Source organism: Bos mutus, chromosome 2 (assembly GCF_027580195.1).
Source record: "Bos mutus isolate GX-2022 chromosome 2, NWIPB_WYAK_1.1, whole genome shotgun sequence".
NCBI classification, from domain to species: Eukaryota; Metazoa; Chordata; class Mammalia; order Artiodactyla; family Bovidae; genus Bos; species Bos mutus.
Window position 1 is genome coordinate 47,805,678 of NC_091618.1, and position 18,678 is coordinate 47,824,355.

The 18,678-nt window shown below is 51.9% G+C and overlaps 1 protein-coding gene across 1 annotated transcript in view; it reads left to right on the plus strand.

Annotated features, from left to right (window-relative positions):
- The first annotated feature begins 13,969 nt into the window (after positions 1–13,969).
- The window catches only part of SATB2 (SATB homeobox 2), a 199,620-nt gene continuing 194,911 nt past the window's right edge, over positions 13,970–18,678 (plus strand). Inside the window, exons 1-2 of the mRNA XM_070388657.1 lie at positions 13,970–14,099; positions 15,370–15,597. Of these exons, the coding sequence (XP_070244758.1) occupies positions 15,429–15,597 (169 nt within the window). The 5' untranslated portion in view covers positions 13,970–14,099; positions 15,370–15,428. The remainder of the gene's footprint in view (positions 14,100–15,369; positions 15,598–18,678) is intronic.

The window sequence follows — 18,678 nt, forward strand, 5'->3', positions numbered from 1 at the left end:
GACGCCCTTGGAGACCCAGACCCCAGGACCGAGGGCCTCCGCCCGGGCGCAGCCACCTTGAACTCATCGGCCCTTGGTATCACCGATAGTTAATTGGGGCCTCCGAATATCTCAAGTTCAGGTGAGCAGGGGAGTTCCCAAGCTCCAGCCCTCGCTGGAGACCTCAAGAGCTCGGAACTTCTCTCCCGGGTCTTGGGTTCTAGCAGTGGCCCGAAGGCAAAGCCGTTTGGAGTGAAGGACGAGGGGGCGAACTCATTTCAAACTGGGAGAAGGCTGGCACGTGCTCGGGGGCCCGGCTCGTTTAGGGGAGGGCAGTGCTGGAGCTCCGACTACAGTACTTTTTGTGCGCGCAAATTTGAGCGATGCGCGTTCCGCTGGGCTAGCACCGCCATCAGTTCTGCCCAAGTTAGAGCTGCCTGGGTATCCATGTGAGAGATGGGTGAGTCGAGAACAAAGTCTTGAAGACTGGTCACCTGGGAAGTCCAATTTGCTAATGTGCATGTGCTAAGTCGCTTCAGTCGTGTCCGACTCTTTGTGACCCCGTGGACTGTAGCCCGCCAGGCGCATCTGTCTATGGGATTCTCTAGGCAAGAATACTGGAGTGGGTTGCCATGTCCTTCTCCAAATTTGCTCCCCCTCCAATTGGGGGGGGGTGCATTTTATGTAGGATAAGCCCTTGGAACATAGCAGCCATACACTTATCTTACAAAGATAGGGACATAGGGGAAAAATGATAGGAAATAAAAGCATGAAGGTACGACCCGCCACGGGGTATCTTGCCCGTCCCTCTTTCTCCAGGGCCTTCCTGGAGGCAGCGCGAGGCGCAGTGGATGTCACCAGACATTGCTGAGGTCGCGACCTTCCCCCCTCCCTGCCCCCTCAAAGGCAAAAATCCACCAGCCAGGGGTCTCCATACCCCCACCTAGGCATCGGAGGCCAAGGCGGGGCCTAATCTAAGAGCCCACCGGTGGCCCACCAAGTTTCAAGGAGTCTGAGGAAAGGAGGCCCAAGCTCCGGGCGTTGCGGGCTGCTTCTTGGAAAGTCCCAGGCAGGGGGCTTCGACCACTGCGTGGAGAAGCCGCCTCAAGTGCTTTATCGGCGGGGAGGTTTCCTGGGGCAAGGGTGCCGCAGATACTGTAATGCCGTTCGCCAGCCGCTCGCGCTTTCTTGCCCACCTGGGGCTGAGTCTGAGCCGGGAATGCTGACGGCAGTGCACACTCTCAGTTCTCCGCCCTGAAGACCTAGGCTGCGGGCGTTGGGAGGGTGTTGGCGGGGCGCAGGGCCCCCATTTCCCGCCTGCTTCTCTTTTTGCTCTTCCTTTTCAGAATAAGGCTGTTACTGAGACTCATTTTCTAAACTCCCTTGCCCTCCTAGTTTTTCTTGAAGATGTTGCAATATCCACCACCTTCCCAACACACACACACACACCCTTTCTCTAACCTGTTCCTCCTCCCACTTTCTCTGAAAATGTAATATGTGTGGAAGATGTCCAGTGTCTGTTGCCGAGCTGAAAACTAAGTGCTTAGGGAAGGGGCTTCCCTAAAGGTTAGGTATTTCTTTCTGAAGTTGCTGATATATACCCTCTTACAGAGGAGCTCGGCTTGTTTTCGAGTAAAACTCGAGCCCCGAGGTGGATGGGGAGGGGTGGCTGTGTGCACCTCTCCAGAGCACCGTCTGACCTCCCTAGTCCCTGGGCTGGAGGCCCCTAGGCTCAGCCAGGGGCCAGGATCAGGTTCCCAAGGTAGCAGATGAAACTGACAAGTAATCTCGCTCCGTTTTCTTCCCCCGCCTCCCCTCGCCCCACCACTTTTTTTTTTTTTTTTTTTTTTCGTAGACGGGCTGAGAAATAGGCAGGTAGTCCGAAGCTGCAATGTAAGAGTGGTGAGCGATCCCGGGGCTGGCATTGCCCTCCTGGATTTAGGAAACGCCTGGGGGAGGAGGAGGGTCAAAGGAGCATCCGGTTCTTTTGAACGAGGACTGCGCGCGCCGGGCAGAGCTCGGAGCAGAGGGCTCTCTGGATGGCTCCCTGAGCAGGTAAATCTGCGGCGGGGTTGAGAGCAGGTGACTGACACTCTTGGTGATGGCAACCAGGCAGGGCAGCGCCCTTGCTGGATATCAAGGTGGTTAACCTCTGGGCCTTGCTCCTGGTGGGATCTCTGCACCCCCTTCAGCTTCCCCCTCACAGGGATTAGGGGGCGCTACTTCCAAAGGAGAGCCCGAGGGTCGCAGCCTGGGCCCTCCTTTACCTCCGAGCGGCCTCTCCTCTGAGCAGGGCTGGGAGAGAAGGGGGCGGCACGCAGACCCATACCTTCTCGTAGCCCACGTCGCCGAGTAGGGTTCATCGGGCCGGTCCCCCGTGGTCCCCCCGGGTCACCTCCCCCCAGCAACCACTTGTCTGAAACTTACCAGATTCCAACCTTTAGGCAGGAAAAAAAGTGTTTCATATACAAACCGATCAGGGTATTTGCAGATAATTGCGAATGTCAAATACTCGGGCGTGATGACAAAGTGCAGAGATTGCCAGGGCCCGAGCTCCGCCTGAGGGGCGGGGGCTGCTGGCGGGGCTCCCGGGCCACCTCACTCCCGCTCAAAGGAGGGGAGGGGGCAGTCGGCCGCAGCTGCCCGCAGCCCATTTAACAGAGACGGCTGGCTGTTCCTTCGACCTCTCCGCCGTGGAGCTGATTCGTGAATTCATTCGCTGCGTCCGTACTTTCCCCGCGCGGAAAAGCAGTGCTAAGCTGGGTACCGCACCAGCCCAGCTGCCCCCACGCCCACACGAACGCACACACCCCAGGCAAGATACACGCACGAGCCAGGCGACTGGGCCTCAGTTGGATGCTGAGGCCCAACACCCTGCCAGATTGCGTTCCTAGAGCTGCTGCCAGACTGTCACCCCCTGCTGCCTGACACGTGGGGAGGGGCGAGTCACAGGCCACTTTGGGGCGAACTGCTGCACACTTTTAGTGCTGGGATGAGTTCTCCATAGAAATAAAGACACATTAAAAAATAATAAAAGAGCCCCTCTCCCCTCCCCCTATTCTACAACCCAGTCCTCCTACCCGGGTTGCAAGAGGCCGTGGGGGTGGGGTGGGGGTAGGGGGGGGTTGCCCCCGGGAGCCATAGCACCCAGCACCCAGAGCTGACTTGTCAAGAACGTGGCTGGTCTCTGCGGCCTCTGGGACAGTTCCCCTGAGACCTTCTGCGGGCAAGGTCAGATGTTTCAAGCGCCCTAAATCCTAAATTAAGTTAACCTTTGTTAAATTCCCAAGTTACTGAAAACCGAGAGGAGCTGATGGAGTTAGTAGCAGGTCTGCCGCTTCCCGGGGATCCGAACAGGGATGCGGTGGGGTGGTGGGGATGTGGGCTCTGGCCCCAGGGCCTGGGACGGAAAGGAGCAGCAGAAGTGACGCCTCAGGGAGCTGGCCCTTGGGTTCTAGGTCCTGGAACTAAGTGGGGGAGGGAAGAGAGTGAGAGACCCAACCGGTCTCTTTCCTTTCTGAGGATGGAAGAAGTGTCGGGGTACTTCCGAAGGCGGGGCAGAGAGGAGGGAAGGGTGGACAAGGGAGTGTGCAGCTGGGTTACGGATGGAAGAAAGTCCAGGAGAGCAGGCTGGAATGTCTGTCCTGGGCATCCCTGTTCCCTGACCCTCATTCTATTCTTGCCCCTTCATTGAATGCCTGAAGTCAGAGTATCCTTGGAAGCCTTTGAAGTTTTACACATTTGTCTGAGGTTTCCAATGATGACAAATTAGAAAAACGCTTCGGCGTAACCTCAGTCTGAGAGTTGGGGGGAGGAGCCGTTACTAGAAAAGGAGACACTGGCCTCCCCATCTTTCTCTGCCCCTAAAACTGCAGGGTTGGAATGAGGGAAGGCAGGGGACTAAGGGATTGGGAAAGCCAGATAGGAAGTCAGACACCTGATTCCTTTAGCTGAGGGCCACCAGGAATGCTCTGAGAGCTCAGCTTTTCATGCCCTTACCAGGAAGGCCTCGATCTTGCCAGAAGACTGGGTTGGAGGTCACCAGAGACAAACATGGTGGCAAGCTCTGCAGGGGACTCATCCAGGTCCAGTGAGGCCAGTGTAGACAGACAATGGAGTCTGTCCCCAGCCTGGGTGGCCAACAGGGGCCCTATGAGTGTAAGATGTGATTCTATTTGACTTTCCAAATCAAAATGCATTGATTGGGGCCCAAAGAGTTCATGGCACATAACTATCTTAATTAAACCTGCTATAAACAGACAAATCACTTCTCCTCTTGCACATAGAGCTCTGGGAGGTCACATGGGGTCTGGCAGAAGCCTCGCTTGGGGGATGCTCTTTTTTAAAAGGGAGTATGAATGAATCAAAGAGAAAAAGGAATAAAAGTGGAGTTTCCACAGCCTCAGAAAACAGCTTAACTGGAACCAAAACACAGGATGGCAGGGAGGTAATGTGGGTGAGGAGGAGAACTTAAGCCTAGGGACAGCTTGAGTTCACAGAGCAGCTCTGACAGAGACCTGCACCCCAAGGTGGGACTGGAGTAGAAGGGCAGGAAGGGAAGGGGAGGCCCCAGGCTTTGGGGAAGAGTTTGGGGGAGCAGCCCCACTTCGGAGGTTCTAAGTTACCCTATTCAGCTTTGCATTTTCCTTCCTAATCCTTCCATCTTTCCCTGTCATTGCTTTTGAATTCTTGTCACTCGGAGGCCTGTACCAAGAGGACATGTTCTTCCGTAATTTAGTTCAGTCAGCTTGGGGGACAGGGGCAGCAGTCCGGCATGTGCCCTGAACATTTGGCCATTGGAGCCTGGAGTTGGCAACCCTAGGGAGGATGGGTGGGAATTGACAGTAGCCCAGAGCAGATGGTAAAAAAAGTCGTCTGTAACTCTCTGGGAAACTGGGGGATGGGATGTATATACCCAAGGCTCAAGGTTTGCTCCCTCTGCAGAGAAGCCCCAACACCTGGGCATGGTCTGGAGAAGGTAGAAGTGGGTCAGGTGCCCTGATGCTCTCAGTCTGTGGGTGCAGGGGAGAGCTTGGGGGAGGTGATGTCTCTGAGAAATGTCAGCAAGAAGCTTTTTTCCACTGGGACTGTGCAGAAGGCTGTATCTATCTCCAAATAACTCTGGATCTCTGGAAGTTACCTGGAAGAAGGCAACCCTCAGTGGACTTTGTGTCTCACAGACCAGAACAAGTCGGCTAAGGAAGGCTCATCAATTTTTAAAGTAAAAGTGGAGGGCAAAATTTCTCCGCAATATGTAAACACTGAAGATATGAATGCACAGGTTGGGGTGTGTTCCTGGAACTTTGGAAGCCGATTTCCCCCTTCCCCCTTCCTGGTTTGCAAACTTGAATTCGTGTTGGTTTGCAAACTTGAATTCATGTTGCTTTTCAATGAGTAGTTTTTGACCTCTATAGTAATCTGGTTCAGAAATACTCTTCATTTCGTTTGGGCTGATATTGGTGGGCTCTAGTTCTGTTGTGTCTATTAGGAAATTTAAATTCAGGTAAATTTTAGCATAACTCTTTTCTTGAAAGTACTTTAAAATATTTTTTTTACTTCCATACAAAACAGATGAAAAAATATATATCGCCATGATTATAGAGAAACATGCTTAGTTCGCGTTTAGATTTCTGAGATTTTGTGTAGGCGCCAACACCTCTGTGGACACTAACGAATGGGCTATTTGCAGTTATTCATGAAAGGTCTTTTATATTTTTAAATTGAGGCATGGTTCCCAGGTGGAAAAATTCCTTAGCACTAAGAACATGCTTTCGAAAAGATTAGAAGATCAGAACAAAAAATTAGACGGCATTATAGTATAGAAATCTTTACTGAAAACAACAGATATCATTACAATCTAGGAGATGAACTTAAAATGTAGTGAGACTTAATTAAAATGCAAACTATTAAGGAAGCACTGCAAATGTCCTTGTCACATGCAAAGGGAAATACCGTAAGGACCCTCGCCCTCCTTACTTGTATCCTGAACCTTAAATTTCTGTTAACATTTCCCGCCTGTGAAACAGCAACAGTTCACCTTTCAAAACTCTTCACCATAGAGAGACAATGATGATTGTTCTCCAGGGTAAGGACTTTTGAAACAAACAACTTCTTTCACACACTCGCACACCCGTCACAAACGCACCCACAGTTGTCGGTTTTTTTAAAATATTACTTCTGAATGAGAAGGAGAAAAAGAGGGAGCGAGCGAGCGAGACTGGGAAACCCTCTGGCTTAGGTAACCAACAAACCCAATTACTAGGCTTTATTGATACTAAAAGGAAAAGTTCCCCTTGTAAAATTTCTCTGAGCTTATTAGTTATTTAAATCAGCCCCAGGGCTGGACGAGCGACGCCGCAGGCACCCGCCGTTGGCTCCTGGAGGAGAGCAGACGGCGTCCGCGCCCTGACCGGCCGCCCCTCGCTCGGTCCTTGGCACCGGTGGCAAAAGCAGGCGGCGCAAGCAGAGGTGAGCCACTTGGCAGGGGGTCCGGCCTGGCCGACTCAAGACAGCTCCGCGTTGCATACGGGGATTAGAATTCAGAAATTAAAATTTAGAGACAGGTCGCAGCCCGTGAAAAGGCGTGGAGGAGCAGGCCAGGCGGATACCCAGCTCCGGAACTCAGCGGGCCGACCGCGCAGCTCCCCTAGGGCGCCGCTGGGTACCGGCCGCTGCCGAAGCGCGCAAACCCGCGCGGCTGGCCGGGCGCCCTGCGAGGGTGAGGCTTCTGGCCACCCGGCGAGCGGCCGCTTGGGCGTCCGGGGCTCGCTCCTGTTTTGTGTGGGCCTGGAAACTTTGTAATGGGCTGGGCACCAGGTGGATTTCCACCTTTCTGCGACAATGTCCCTTTCCATAGCTGACTCTCAAAATATGTGTGTGTATGTGCGCGTCCGCAGGAACAGCTGATTTTAAGATAAATCCCAGCCTACCCACTGAAATCCTCTAAGCCCGACGTGGAGGCTCTGGAGTCCTGACGCAGCGCCCAGGCAGCGCCAGGTGATGCCCAGTTCAGCGGGACTTGGTCCTTGGGCTCGGAGGCAAGGTATCGCGGGGGTGGGGAAAAACTGAGTCCCAGGACACTGTGTCTATGCCGCCTGGGCCCCGGGGGTCAAGCCTTGCGGGGACTAAGGGTTTGCGTTGGGCTTCGTGATACCGGGAGAACAGGCGAGTCGCCAACGCAGAAAACCCTCCAGGGCCCACGCCACTCCGGAAGGCTTTGGGCCGCCATACAGACCAACACCCGCTTGGTCCTCGGTTCTAGTAAGTGCCCGGGACCCGGGCTCTCTCCGGCGCGGTTGGACATCACCCCACGCCGCAAAACGCTCGTGGAGCCGCTCGGGGCTTGGCCGCCTAGGGTCTGGGCTTCCTGGGCTCGCTTTGTCCCAGCTAGGAGTGGGCGCGGGTTTCACGACGCAAGCTGGCCTGTCTGAATTTGGGGGTGCCGGTGGGCCGCCGTGGACTAGACTAGACTTTCCGAGTGTACTTTTCATTGCAAGGGGTTAGGGCAGACTGAGCGCGCCGATGTTCTGTCTGCCAGAGAGCGTTTTTAGGTTGGGTCGTCCGGTTGTGCCCGGGGTCTGGGGTCCTGCCCCTCCCCCCACCGCATCCTGAACCCCCAAGGCGGACTTGGGGGCATCGCGAAAGGCCGGCTCCGGGACGCCGAGGACGGAGCCGGCGCAGCACGTTGGGGCCGCAGCCCACGCGGTGGCGCTGTCGGGAGTCGACGCCTGCGCTCGGGGCTGGGACCCGGGCCGTGACCCCGGGCTTGGGGGTGAATGACTGGGCTGCCACGACGAGTCGAGCCCGCGGGTTTCTTCGCCGCCTCGGGACCGGGGTTCGGAGATGGGACCGACCGACCAACTTTTCTTGGCTGGCTCGGTGTTTCCCGACAGAAAGAAAATGCGACTCTGGGCTCTAATCCCAGTCTCCCTGGGTGGGGACACGGGGGCGTAGCGGTGACTCCTTCGGCGTTTCGTTTTCTTTCCCCCTTTGCCTCGTTACCCCGTGGTTGAAAATCGATTTCTATTTTTTTAAAGAAAAACTACATTATCAGGCCAGTCGTTGTCTCGCTGCGCGGCTGCAGAAGGAGATCCAGTTATTAAGCGCTAGACTGAAAAAGAATGAAGGGATCCGGGAGCCCCGGGGGCGCTGTCCTTTGTCGCCGGAGCAGTGAGCGCTCGGTGCCCGCAGGCCTTCCGCCCTCCCCGGCTTCCCAGCCCGCGGCCGCGGCCAAAGCACACCGAACCAACAACTCTCCTTAGCTTCGAAACCTGTCTTCTAGTTTTCCTTGCTTAGGGCAGTCGGCGCTCCTACCCCCACCCCCCCGGCGCCCTCGCCCCTCCGTTCCATCTGCGACCCCGGTGCCGAAAGTTCCGCGTCTTCTCCCGAAGCAGTTCCAAGCCTCGCGCGTCCCCTCCCGCCCTCGGGACTTCTGCACTGTTTATTCCCCAGAACCCCCCACCCCCACCCCCCCCCACCGTCCGCCCAGACCCTCTGGCATCTTGGGTGTCCCGCCGCTCACCGTCTAACGCGCACTGGTAGCCCACCAACTTTCCCCCATCAGCCGTGTCCCTGGCACGCATCTCGCAGTCTAGGCCTCAGGGGCTTGTTCAGGTGAGGCTAGGAGCACACGTCCACTGCCCCTGCCTTGGGCGGCCCGACGTCCGCCTCACCGCTCCGCCCCTCCCAGGCCCCTGGAGCCGCTGCGGGAGCCAGGAGGGATTTATCTTTGCCTGGCGCGGGTTTGGGATTTGTCCGGCTCTGATGCCAACAAGCAAGGCTTGCGGATAACGAAGTAAGTGTCCCCCGCCCCTGCGCTCCGGCCAGTCCCCAGACGCCTCGGGGGCAGCCTAGAAAGGGCAGGAGCCCACCCCGGTCGATCGGTCCTTCTAGGCGCGTTCCCTGTGGAGCTTTCTGGCCCCAGGGGCCCTTTTCCCCACGGCGCTTCCAGTTTTCAGTCCCAGCCCCGCGCAGTTAATTCAGTCTGCGAAAATGTTGGTCGCCCAACTCTCCTCGGACAGTCCGCGACGGAAACTGGCTTTAGAGCTGTTGTGGGCTTCACGTGAAAGGAACGATTCCCTCCCGCCTCCTCTCGCCCCCAGCAGAGCAAGCCCCGGGCTGGAGGGGGGGTGGGGGTGGGGGAGAGGCAGGCCCGCGTGGGTTCCTAGGAGCCGTCGAAGGCAGTTGACGATGGCCATTTCCATAGAATTTACCCCCTGTGCTTTCGGGAGTGGAAGGAGAACGCGGCACAGTTCTCCCGTGTTCTCTAAGATGTGGCGCACCGCGGGGAAGGGCTTCTTTGCTAGGGTGACCAGACCTGAAATCCTGGCAGCCTAGTGATGGATGCTGGATGATGGTTGGGGCCACGGCGCCCGACCGGGAGCTAGAATCCCACGCCCGGCACCGGCACCGGCACCCTGCGCTCGGGCAGTCGGGCCTAGTCTTTCCCGCGCGGGCACTAGGGAAGGAAGGTTGGCCAGAGCGGAGGGCTAGCACAGCAGAACCCTCGGAAATCAAGAAATCACGAAATGTTGTCATTAAAAGTGCAGGCCATAAAAGAAAGGAGAAGAAAGGCCTGGCAAAAGATAGAGAGGGAGAAGGAGAACATGGAAATGAGAAAAAACATACATACTTAAGTCCAGCGTATAAAGACCCGTTGATTTTTAAAATAACAAATCTCAGTGTGATTATGAAAGACAGACGACCTTTGACTAGATGACATATGAAAAAAATTGGGAGTGGGGGAAGAAGGGGGGAAAAATCTGAGTAGATTCCCTACGAAAACGTCAGTGAGAAGCAATCTGAGGGATAAAAATGTCCCTCAGTGTGAACTTCATGCTTTGAGCACTGGAGCAAGCCATTCTGTAATGCGCAAAAATGCATTTGGGATCAAATTATTTTTTGAAAATAGTAATTAAAACCAATTCTTTTCTTAAGTGTGATTTTGTTTTAAAACTGGAAATAAACCACTTGAGGAATATAAAACAAAACCAAACAAAACTTTTGAATCATAATTTATTTACTGTTTTAAAAGTAGAATATCCTAGCAAAAGGTAAAAACGTTATTTAAAATTTCTTATTGTCAAAATTAAACATGCTGGAAAGAATCGCTTACTTCAGTTGAAATAAAGTCAATACAAAAGTTGTGCAGTAAAAAGCTCATGTAATTTGAAACAGAAAAGGCCTTTATTAGGGACAAAACTCAAGTGGTGTGGGGGGGGACCCATTCTGGGCATATATCACAAAATTCCCTAGAATTCTTCCCTTTTAAATGGAAAGAAATTTGTAAAATCTAAACACCCATCTCCAAGCATTCAAAATACATTTCTGGTTATAACTCATAGTATTTGACATTTCCTTCTATGTTAAATGCAATTAAATTTTTAAAAAATTCTTTTGCCCAAAATGATAACTTTCTTCATTATTAAAAATGGTCAAGAGTAAACTCTAACAAAGAAAAAATCAATGAGTTTAAAAGAGTATAGAATCTGAAAACAAACTAGCCACAATGTACATTTAATTGTACTTAATTGTAAACTTTATTTAAATTGCCCTTCTCAGGGGTTTAATAATTTAGAATCAATAGTTCCTTTCAAAACATAATAAAATATTTACACTTTATAAAATATTAACCGATTAACAATACAGCTGTGTTGTTCATAAGAGTGTAACTGAAGTCCCCATAATCATGCTGTTGACATAAGCCTGTGCGAAGTGATCCTTCGCAAAATGTAAATGAAGATCTTCGGACAGTAGTGTTTATAAAATAGCTCATTAATGACTTAAGATTGAATCGCTCCAACCATTCGCATCATCAGATATAATAATAGTGACGAATCAGACAGGAAAGATCCTGGCTAAACGATTTGCATTTTTTTCCAGAAGTACTGAAGTCCTAATATCACCAATTCTTCTAAGTTCTTGGACATTGATCCGGAGGAGGATTCTGCAGTTCAACACCAAGGTAAGGAAAGAAACAGCATTATTATCGTTGTTAAGGTATTAATAAGAAATGCGCCTTTCCCCATTTTGAAAACGGGCTTAAACTTTGACAGTGGTAGTAGCTGGTTTTTGCAACACCCCCTTCCCATTCTGACTTGATAGTACAGATTTTTAAAAAAGTTTGTCGATCGAACTTACAGTTTTGTTTCTTTGTAGCCCCAAACCTACCACCTCGAGTTGGTTTGCTTGAGCACTTTGTTCCGAACTGTGCGATTTCTCGAACCCTTTCTTTTAGGGAGGTGGGAGGGGGATGAGGTTTGGAGGGGGTAGGAAACCGGGAAAAGAAAACGCAGCCTAAAACTCCCGGTGGCCCCCCAAAGGTTTACTATCCATCTCGCTTCCTTTCTTCGCCCGGCTCCGACCGCCTCCGGGGTCGCCTCGGGCTCCTTTGGAACTCGGTGGGCGGCGACTGGGTGCAGGGTCCTCCGGATTCTGGGCTCTGAGACTTAGGCCGGGGGCAGGTTTCACTTCTGGGACCCTTTCTTTTCCAGTCTCTCCCACCTTCCCGTTCCCTGTTTTTGAGGGGAGGCTGGGTGCATACCGCGCGCCGGTTGGGTGAGGAGAGTGGACGGCGACCTAGCTCTGGGTACCCCAGGTTGAAGCGGCTTCCCGCTGCGGGTACACCCGACCAAAATTTCCATTAACAGCCCCCCGAGCGCGTTTCCCGAAAACGAATATAGTTTGGCCCTCTGGCGCCGCCGTAGAGTCAGCGCTTCTTAAGGGGGACCGGCGACTCAGGCGACGAGATGTGGGGGGAGGTCTTGGGGTCCCCAGGGTTAGGAAGGAGAACCAAGGTGTGCGGGAGGACAAGAGGTACCGCCACCTCAGGAGGCTTCACTGGCCTCAAGACGGGAGGGGACGCGTCCACATTTTCCCGCCGCAGGTCGGGACCGCGAGTGTAAGCCGGAGCCCCCAGTGTCTCGCGGGGGCCGCGGCTTCTGCCCACGTGCTTTCTTTAAGGAGGTTCCGCGTCCAAGAGTGATCTTAGGGACAAAAGCGCGGCCAGACACCGGCCTGCTCAGCTAGTGCCGGCGCCACCTTAAATGAACACCGCGGCCAGAGCCGGGCTATGGGCGACTGCGGCCGCGGGAGTCCGCAAAAGTTTGTGGCTCAGTTACGCTTTCGCGAGACCTGCTGGGGACGCCCCCGCACGGCCTCCCCCGGGGTGGGGAGGCCAGGTCCTCGCCGCACAGCTCTAGGGCTGCGCTCACAGCCTAGGGCCCGAGCGGCTTGGGGTCCCAGGAGTCCCAGCCCAACAGCCAGAAGACTGGCAGCCCCACCGCCCTCGCTGCCACCGCGTCACGGCCTGCAGGCGGCCCCGGCTGCGCTGCTCGACATGTCGCCGGCGCTGCGAGAGGTCCAGGGACGTCATCCAGGGATGACCCCCGCCCCGCGCACCCCCTGCAGCCCTCTTCCCTGTGCCACCCGCAGCCCGGCGGGCAGTGCCGGTGCGCCTGCCATTCGGGACACCCGGGCTATTGTTCTGGACCCACGGCCGTGCCAGCTCTGAGCGAGAGGCGGCCTTCCCCGCGCGTGCGGCGGCGCGGCGGGCCCGGACGGCTGGCTCCGCGCTGAGGGGGAGCTCCCAGGCACCGGGAAAAGTTGTTCGGAGGGGCGGAGGCGGTGGGTGGTGGGCGGAGGCGGTGGGTGGGGGAGGCGATAGCCCTCCTATCTCCAAAGTCGAAAGTACTCCGCGTAGTTAGTAGAACCCGGAGCCGAGGCAGCCGCGGTTGCCTCCTGCGCGTGGGTCTGTGCCTTCGCCGGGAGACCAGGCAACCAGTGCTAGTCTCGTCGCCGCCGCAGCCTCCGCGCCGGGACTAGTGCGCCTCTGGGCTGGGCGAGGCGGCCGCGCCCTGGACCCGCCACGAGGAGGAGGAGGAGGAGGAGGAAGAAGAGACCCCGGGCCGCAGCGCCCGCCTTCACCCGGGCGCACCCACCCACCAGCCGCGGCCACCGCCTCGCGCGGCACTCGGTTCCCTGCCATCGGTCCTCCGCCGCCTCGCGCGCGCGCGCGCGGTCCTCGCCACACGGCTCTCCCACCGCCGACTCTCTCTCTCTTCCTTCTTCTCCCTCCTCCCAGCTCTCCACCCTCCCCTCTTCAGTCCCTCAGCCTCCTCTGCAGCCCCGCTGCTGTTGGGTCGCCTGGCTCACAGCGATTGATTGATTGATGTTTAATTTCCTGCCAGGCGGGGCCCCCCTCCCCCCGCAACCTCCCCGGCCCTCCTCCCCGCCCCCCACTCTCCTTCAATGCGTTGGACCAGTCTGGCTCGGGTTTAGATCTCTCCCCCCCAACCCCCATCCCGAAATAACCCAGAGACTTCCCCTACCCCCACCCCAAATTATTATTTTGAAGGCGCTAGATCTGGGGACGGAAAGGGGGAGGGGGAGAAATCGGAAACCGAGGACAACCCAAAAGGACTCACTTTGCCTGATGACTCAACGCAACTAATAATCATCTCCCTCTCACTGTGTCTCCCTCTGCGGCTCGTCAGTGAGTCCGGCTCCGGCTGCTGGCGGCGGCGCCGGCCGAGAGGGGAGAGGCTGGAGGTGACAGCTGCGGCGGCCGCCGCTTTTGCTCCCGCGCGCGGTCCCAGGTCCCTGCGCCTTCTCGATTCTCAGTGGCACCGGCCCTACGGCTTCTTCGGCCGCGCCTCCTCGCGAGCTAGCGGCCCCGCGAAGCTGCAGCCCCGACCCGCCTCCGCCGCCTCCCAGTTCTCAGCCCTTTCTTTCCAGAAAGGGTCTCCTTCCCGAAGGTGTGAAAAGGCTTTTTCAGCCTCCTTCTCTCTTCTCCCCTCCTCCGTCGCCTCCTCCCGCGCTCGCTCGGGTGCCCCTTTAGAGGAGCCCTCCTTTCCCTCTACTCCTCCTCCCTCTTCCCCCCACCCAACCCCCCATCATCATCATCATCATCATAACAACCATCATCGCCGCACTAAGAAGACACCCTGACCCAGGACCTTAAACGTTTGGACCTGGGAAAGAGGAAAGGGAAAAGAGTAAAGAGAAAGGAAGACTAGGAGAACACTGCAAAGCATATCACCAGAAACTTTCCACCCTGGATTCTCTACTTTTGCTCCATGGACAGAGCCCCAGCCAGCCAAGTTACAGACAGACTGTGAGCAGTAAGTACTCAGGGCGAAGGCGCCCGCGCCAAGCTCGGGAGTCCGGGGAAGCCCCGGGTCCGGCTAGGTTCCCTCCCCGCGGCTCTCGCTCTCTAGGACAGCGCAGCGGAGGGAGTGCGGGCGCAGCCTTCGCCCTCAGCCCTCGAGCTCAGCCTCCGCATCTCTCGCATCCCTCCTCTCACCTCCCCTTCGCCACCCCCACCTTGTCTCCTCGAGCCGTGGCGACGCGGCTTCTCTCACAACCTGAGCGCCCGCGAGGATTCCCAGCGCACTTTGTTGCGCCGGGTTCCAGCTTCTCCGGGATGTCAGTGACAATGTGAGTGCCTTTTCATCAGGTGTTTCCTCCTGCGTCTCCACCCTCTCAAAAATCCAGGGGTGCGGAGATCTGCGGGCTCTGTGAGGAGCGCGCTGCCAGCCAAGCGACCCAGAAGAAAACTTTGGGAGATTTAAAAATTGGGGTTGATGAAGGCTGCTCCCTCACGCACCTAATAATTCAACTGCTTTTTAATTTTGTATTTTATCCTGAAGAGCTTTTGAAAACAAAACTCAGGATCGGATGAAGATAACGTTCCAAAATAATAATGACTGTAGCCCCCGCCCTTGAGGTGAAGGTTATTCAGAAGATTACTCTGATCAATATCTCCAAGTGTTTTGGAATGCTTATTAATGTGGAATTAGGGTTGATTTTGTGCAAAGTGTGTGTGTGTGTCCCAAGACATGCTCGGGAAAGATAAACAGCAGGGATTCAAGGGTCTTTTTGCCAGGCCTTTGCCTACTGCCGGGCGATTCAGAGCGCCTTCATCGTGTGGTTAATTTGTTTTCTTATGGACTTGTGTGCACCCCAACCCCTCCTTGAGTGCGTGCGATGTCTTTTTATGAAGTTCATTTCTTCCGCAACCCTGACCCCTCCTCCCTCCGACAGCAAGGCCGTCGCACCCGAGAATGGGTCATGCCAATCCTGTCCCAATGAATGGATCACTTCTGGGCGCCCCTGGGCGAGGGGCTGGACTTCGTGACCGAGAGCTAACTTCTGGGGAGCAGCAGGGTCGCGGCAACCCAAGTTCTGGGTTTGCTGTGGGCCACCGAGTGTCAGGTTGGGTCCGGTTTCCCCGGCCAACCGATGTTCGGGCCCCTCGGGCAGCGTGGGAGGAAGTTTGGGTGGCTTTGGTGCGGCGCGCTGCCCCACTGGCCTAAACGTCTATCACGTGTGTGAGCGGTTTTCCCTCTTTTTTTTTCTTTCCCTCCCCTTTCCCCCCCGCCCCCTCCTTAGGTCCCTGCGCGTTTTATTGCGACCTGCCGGTGGGAACTTTGTCTCCAAGTCGGAGCAGCATGGAGCGGCGGAGCGAGAGCCCGTGTCTGCGGGACAGCCCCGACCGGCGGAGCGGCAGTCCGGACGTCAAGGGTCCTCCCTCGGCGAAGGTGGCCCGGCTGGAGCAGAACGGCAGCCCCATGGGAGCCCGCGGGAGGCCCAACGGCGCCGTGGCCAAGGCCGTGGGAGGTAACAGCCCGGAGCTGGGAGGCGCGCGCAGCCCGCGGCCGGGGCGATCAAGGCCCGGGTGTCAGGGTTCAGGTTGATTAGGCGCTGTCGCGGTGTAGGGTTACAGGAAGTGAGTTCCAGGTTGCCAAATAATGCCCCCGTCGCCTCTCTTCTGCAACTGGTAGCTTCATCTCGAGTTAAAACAAGAAAGTGGTTTACCCGGAGGGTGGCATTTTTTGGGCACTTTGCCACTATGTGCTGAGGTGTTGGCAGGTTTATGTCACAGCCAGCTAACTGTTTCTAGATTTTCCTAGAGAGCTTTTTAGTGATCTAACTCTTTTGCTTTGCCTCAAGAGTGTCTGTTGTAGGGATGGAGTTTAGGTGCGATCGCTTTTATGGACTAATCTTGAATGCTCAGGTTAGACCAGGAGCAAGGGTGTTGATGTTACTTTATTAGTTAGGACAGTACTTAGAGACAAATGATTAACAACAGGGAGTATTTCCAGCCACTTTATTTCAAGTGGGAAATAAAGAATCCCTGCGAATCTGTCAGGCCCTTAGAGACTTTAATGCTACCGTTTTAAAAAAAATAAAGTTTAAAGTTATATGCATTTGTAACTTTGTTACGGAATTATATAGCACAACAGGTAAAAATGGTATAGTGATCTTATTGGCTACATGCTGTTTTTCTTTCCAAGAACTTAATATTACTTAAAATCTTTTGCAGTGTTTGCTACTTAAACAACCACTTTCTTTTAAAGTGGTTAGGGAAAGTAATTTTATGAAGTAAAGATATGAAAGAAATTTAAACACTATTAAAATATTTTGAGGTTTATAGGACATTTCCTTAGTTGTTTTATACATGTAAATACACAGTTCTACATGGCATGCAGTTTTTTTTGTGTGTTTGACATAAATTACTAATTAAAAATTTTTTGCTTCTAAAAGTTTTTTCCCCCCTAATATTTTCAGTATTAGCCTATTTAATGTTACTCTTTCATTAGCCTGCCTGAAATGAAACAAAACCCTAGGGAAAGTTAGTGATAAGTTCTCCTGCTCTAAATAGCCATTGTGTGTATTTCCAAGTAAAGACTTAATTCGAAATATCCAGTCCCTTTTAAAGAAATTTTATAAACAGACAATGGACAATTTATAAAAGAACAGGCTTTTGGTTTTACTTATTTTATTATTACTATTTCTTGTAGGCATTCAGGATGGTTTGCTTTAGTTCCTTATATTAATCATCTCCCTTGCAAAGTACTCATTTGCTCAATTTTTAAAGCTTTAATAAAATTATTTGGCTATAGATTGTGGGCTTATGTATCTTTCATTTTAGGGACTTGAAGCAAAAGAAAACTTCGTAGTTTTGTGACTCACTTTTTAGAAATAGTGTTTATTAATGTGCTGTCTTGAGACTGAAAGAATAACTTCGGACTTCTGATACCATTTTTTAGTATATGCATACAAGAAAGAAAAATATATAGTGAACATGGTGGGACCAAAGGTGAGATGACATGATAAGTGCTAGTGATGTTGGGTTGAAAAGCTTTTGGAAATCCTTGGAGAGGATGTGTTCTCAAAGTGGCCTTATGCATAAGGGAAAAAACCCGAAAAGCCTGGGCTGAAATTTTGGTTTCTTTCTAAACTCCCTAAATTGAAAGAAGTTTCTAAACATTTTAGAATGTAATGATTAACAATTGTACTTTCCTAAAGCAAGTTTTTCTTTCCTTCCTATATCTTACTGAACTGTGAAAGAAACTACTTGATTTTGTTGACCAGGGATACCTTCAGTGTAAAATAACAGTTACTTTTCATATTTTTGTAGGTGATAATTCACATTTGACCACTTACTACAAATTTGATAGAGACAAATATGAAGCCTTGGTGAGAAGTAATAAATTTGTTTCAATAAGCTGGTTTAGTCACTTTTTCTGAGCTTTAACTTAATTTAGTAATATCAAAGATCTCTGCTGCTTCCCAAATTGAAAATAAAAATGACATTATTTTGTCTCAATAAGTACCGTTTATGATATGTAATAGTAAAGTGGATAAAATAGTTTACATAGAGTGGATTTTTAAAGATTTTTTTTTTAAAGATTTTACTCTGTAGAACATAATAGATTGGAAAAATTTTCATTTAGGAAGTTTTAAAATATAACAACTTAGAACATAACATTTCAATAGTGCAAAGTTTTCTTATTGAATGTTAATGATTATTTTGTGGGTTTAAGTTTATATATGGATAGTTTCCAGAAGTACATTGAGATACGTAATTTTACTTCATTATAACTTTTAATCATATATATAGATTGGAGAAAAGCAAAGTGTTTTTAAAAATGCACATTCTAAATTTTAAAAATATTTAAGATAATATTTCTATTTAGTAGTTCTTTTATAATTGAAATGATTGCAGGGGAACATAGAGTATATATAAAGTAGATTATATTTCTATTATCCTACCTCTTCTTGTTTAAATATTCTTTATGAAGCAATATAATAACCCTAGACAACTACAAAAATATTTATAGCTCTGCATCATTTATTACCATTTTCAGATATACTGCAGTCTTGTCAATGTTGTAAAGATGGCTGTAATAATAAATAACAATAATAATAATAAAACAGAGCTCAAAATTTGGGAAGATGTGTTAGTTAATCTTTAGTGATTCTCTTTCTTAAATAGTCTCCCCCTAAAAATAGGGGAAATCATTAAGTTAATTGGCTACTCAATAAAATGGCAGTTTATCTTACTGCTTCTGATAAATAGGTAAATAAATGTTTCTGAATGCGTTGGTTGCCATAATAAATTCTGTTGCTGTCACTACTTTTCTAGAGGGAGAGAGAGTTTGCTGTGTTTTTTGATGAGAACTAAATTTTTTTTTTTTTTCCAAAAGAGAGATCATTTTAGTGTCTGGATTTGACTGGATGAGGTGGTAGAAAGACTATCACAGGATTCTGTTTTAATAGGGGGACTTAGAAGTGTGTTGTTTACAGTGTGGTTAGCTTTAGAAGACTATAAGAAAGTAGATCAATTTTGCTTTGTATTTCTAACACTTTCTAGGCTGTATTTGCTCTTATCTAAGCAGTATGTTTTAAAGCGTG